At 50.8% G+C, this 3,393-nt stretch overlaps 1 protein-coding gene across 1 annotated transcript; it reads left to right on the forward strand.

Annotated features, from left to right (window-relative positions):
• Positions 1–435: 435 nt before the first annotated feature.
• Positions 436–3,073, forward strand: LOC107134778 (adhesion G protein-coupled receptor A2-like; the record flags this gene model as incomplete). Its single annotated transcript, XM_015476810.2, has 4 exons — positions 436–624; positions 1,914–2,112; positions 2,582–2,731; positions 2,858–3,073. Coding segments are annotated over 4 exons (739 nt in total), but the record flags the coding sequence as incomplete, so codon positions are not given.
• Positions 3,074–3,393: the final 320 nt, after the last annotated feature.

The raw sequence follows: 3,393 nt of genomic DNA on the forward strand, positions 1-3,393 counted from the left end.
CCCCCCCCCCAAAAAAAAAAGAAATTTAATGCCTAATAGAAAAAAAAAGTGACATTTGACCCTTTTTTTTTTGAGGGGGGGGGTTGCTGGTATTAGAACCCAGGGCCTTGTGTGTGCTATGCATATGCTCTACTAGTGAGCCACACCCCCAGCCATTTGACACTTCTTTAGTGATTAACAATGTCTGTGGTGGCTCTCATTTGTATTATCAGGTGTAATCTTTGTGTTAGATCTGTAAGAGTTATGATTATCTCCATAGTAAAGATAGGGGAACTGAAACTCAGAAAAACAGTACCGTAAGGCCAATCGAAATCAGAAGAGCATGCACTGCTATCTCTCACTTTATTAAGGAATAAAGAACCTAAAGCTGGTGAACTGGCCAGGGTCATGGGGGGAAGGTGGCGGGCTGGGCCTGAGAGTGCCTCACTGAGCCAGCTCCTGCCTTCTGCCCACCTGCAGCGAGCTGACCCTGTCTCACATCGGCGTGTGGGCCTCAGGCGAGTGGGAATGCTCTGTGTCCACGGTCCAGGGCAACACCAGCAAGAAGGTGGAGATTGTGGTCCTGGAGTCCTCTGCCTCCTACTGCCCTGCTGAGCGTGTTGCCAACAACCGTGGGGACTTCAGGTTCGTGCTGCTCCACTCTGCAGAGGACTGCCAGGAGAGATCTAGCCACATTTCCACCACATGCTGCCCCAGTCCCCATCCCTGCTTTCACACCTGAGAGTGGCCAAGGGCTCCCCACTGTTCTCTTTGGAGAGTCCCAAAGACTCCCTTCTTGTCATTCAGGCTGAAGTCCTGCTGTTGGATCTTGAGAAACATTATCTTTATAGATTCAATCACCAGTTGCAATGTCTTGCACAAAATACAACGGGAGCCAGGTGCAATAGCTCATGCCTATAATCCCAGGGGCTCAAGAGACTGAGGCAGAAGGATCATGAGTTCAAAGACAGCTTCAGCAAAAGTGAGGCACTACGTAACTCAGTGAGACCCTGTCTCTAAATAAAATACAAAATAGGGTTGGGGATGTGGTCAAGTACCCCTAAATTCAATCCCTGATACACCCCCGCCAAAAAAACCCAGAAAACAAAAAGACACAATGAGCTTTCCTCCCTCCTCTCTCCCTCGTTTCCTTCTTTCCCTGGGGCACTTTATCACCAACCACATTCCCAGTTCTTTTAATTAATTTATTTATTTATATATTGAGAAGTGTTCTCGATAAATTGTGAGGCCAACTTCAAACTTGTGATATGTGGCATCCCAAGTTGCTTGGATTACAGGTATGTGCCACCATGCCTAACCACACAATGGCTTTCCCCCCCTATTTTGTTTATTTATCTTTATGTGATGCTGAGATTTGAACCCAATGTCTCACATGCACTAGGCAAGTGTTCTACCACTGAGTCACAAACCCAGCCCCCACAATGGCTTTTAAAATTGCTCCCTTAGAGGCTGGGGATATAGCTCAGTGGTAGGGCACTTACCTAACATGTGCAAGGCCCTGGATTTGATCTCTAGCACCATAAAAAAAAAATTGTTCCTCGTATTAATAGTTTGCAAAGGTTTCCCACAAACTGTATCACATCTTAATATCCCAACAGCCCTCTCTATAAAGCAGGGCAGGTATTATTCTCCCCTTGTATAGCTGAGAGTACTAAGGCTCAGAAAGGGTAAGTGGCTTGCCTAAGGCCATAGCTAATAACAGGCGGAACTTGAACTTGAACTCAGAGTTGCATTCCTCATCCCTTGTGAAAGTTCTAGAAAGTAGAACTTGGGAACACCTTGAAGACCACTGAACATCCTCTCCTAGGTCCTTCCCAAAGGCCCCAGAGGTCTGGCATCACAGTTCTAAGGGCAGTGGTGGGGGGAGTCCCAAAGAGCCTGAGTCTTCAGTATCTTCTAACCTCTCTCCCCAGGTGGCCTCGAACTCTTGCTGGCATCACAGCCTACCAGTCCTGCCTACAGTATCCCTTTACCTCGGTGCCCCTGAGTGGGGGTGTTCCAGGCACCCGAGCCTCCCGCCGATGTGACCGAGCTGGCCGCTGGGAACCAGGGGACTACTCTCATTGTCTGTACACCAATGACATCACCCGGGTGCTCTACACCTTTGTGCTGGTGAGGCTGGGAGAGGAGGGGGCAGGGAGAAGCCCTTCAGCTCTGGTTCTAGGGATGGGACGGTTTGAAGCCTCATGACCTGCAGGGGAGGGAAGTCCAGCTCCAAGGCTGCTCTGCTGTATCTCCTGCGTCCAGGGTGTGCTCAGTGAGGGGTGTGCACAGAGAGGGTTGTGGGTCAGCCCCCTTGTCCCTTGTGCTGTCTTTGAGTTTCTAACAAGACCACCCTCCACCCCTTCCCCCCTTTTTATCCACTAACACATCGATGTTTGGCACTGGCATGGGGAGGCCTCTGGAGGTGATGATCATGGCCTTATATGTGGTTCCTATCTTACAAACCTTGCAGGTGCTCTAGGACCCTCTCCCAAGGCACTGTCCTGAGTACCAGCATCAAAGAAAGGGGCCTCTAGGGACAATTCTAGGGCAGAAAGAACAAGACAGGATGATCCTCTTTCTTTCCTTAACACCCCAGATGCCCATCAATGCCTCCAATGCGCTGACCCTGGCCCACCAGCTGCGAGTGTACACGGCTGAGGCTGCCAGCTTCTCGGACATGATGGATGTAGTCTATGTGGCTCAGATGATCCAGAAATTTTTGGGTTATGTCGACCAGATCAAAGAGGTGAGATTCAACTAGTCCACTGAGGCCCCTGGACATCACCCTATTATTGACTCAGGTCTCTATCACACCCCAACCACTGGTCCCAAAACCTACTCCTGCACTCAGTGACCACCCTCCCCTCTGCAGCTGGTGGAGGTGATGGTGGACATGGCCAGTAACCTGATGCTGGTGGACGAACACCTGCTGTGGCTGGCCCAGCGCGAGGACAAGGCCTGCAGTGGCATCGTGGGTGCCCTGGAGCGCATCGGGGGCGCTGCCCTCAGCCCCCATGCCCAGCACATCTCTGTGGTAAATGGGTCAGCGTGGAAGGGATTCCCTTGGGGCTGAGCACTGAGAGGGTCATCAGAGTCAACTGAGGCTAACACTCATGATTCATAGAAGAGAAGTGCTTCCTTCTCTGAGATGTGCCTTCCAGGCTTCAGCTAAGAAGAACAGCCAAATTGGCTAAGCTCTGAGTTGTCAGGGGCAGTGCAAAGGGCCAGTGGCAGTGTAGAAATTGCACAAGACTTCCTGGTGGGGATCTGAGCTGGAGGGCTAGTCTGGTGGACATAAACAGGAGGAAGGAGGAAGGAGCAGAAGGAGCAGGAAGAAGGCTTGGTAGCAGGGCACACAGCACTTATGATGCAGTGACAGAAGTCACTGAGAAGAGGGTGACATTTCCA

Source organism: Marmota marmota, unplaced genomic scaffold, assembly GCF_001458135.2.
Source record: "Marmota marmota marmota unplaced genomic scaffold, marMar, whole genome shotgun sequence".
NCBI lineage: Eukaryota > Metazoa > Chordata > Mammalia > Rodentia > Sciuridae > Marmota > Marmota marmota.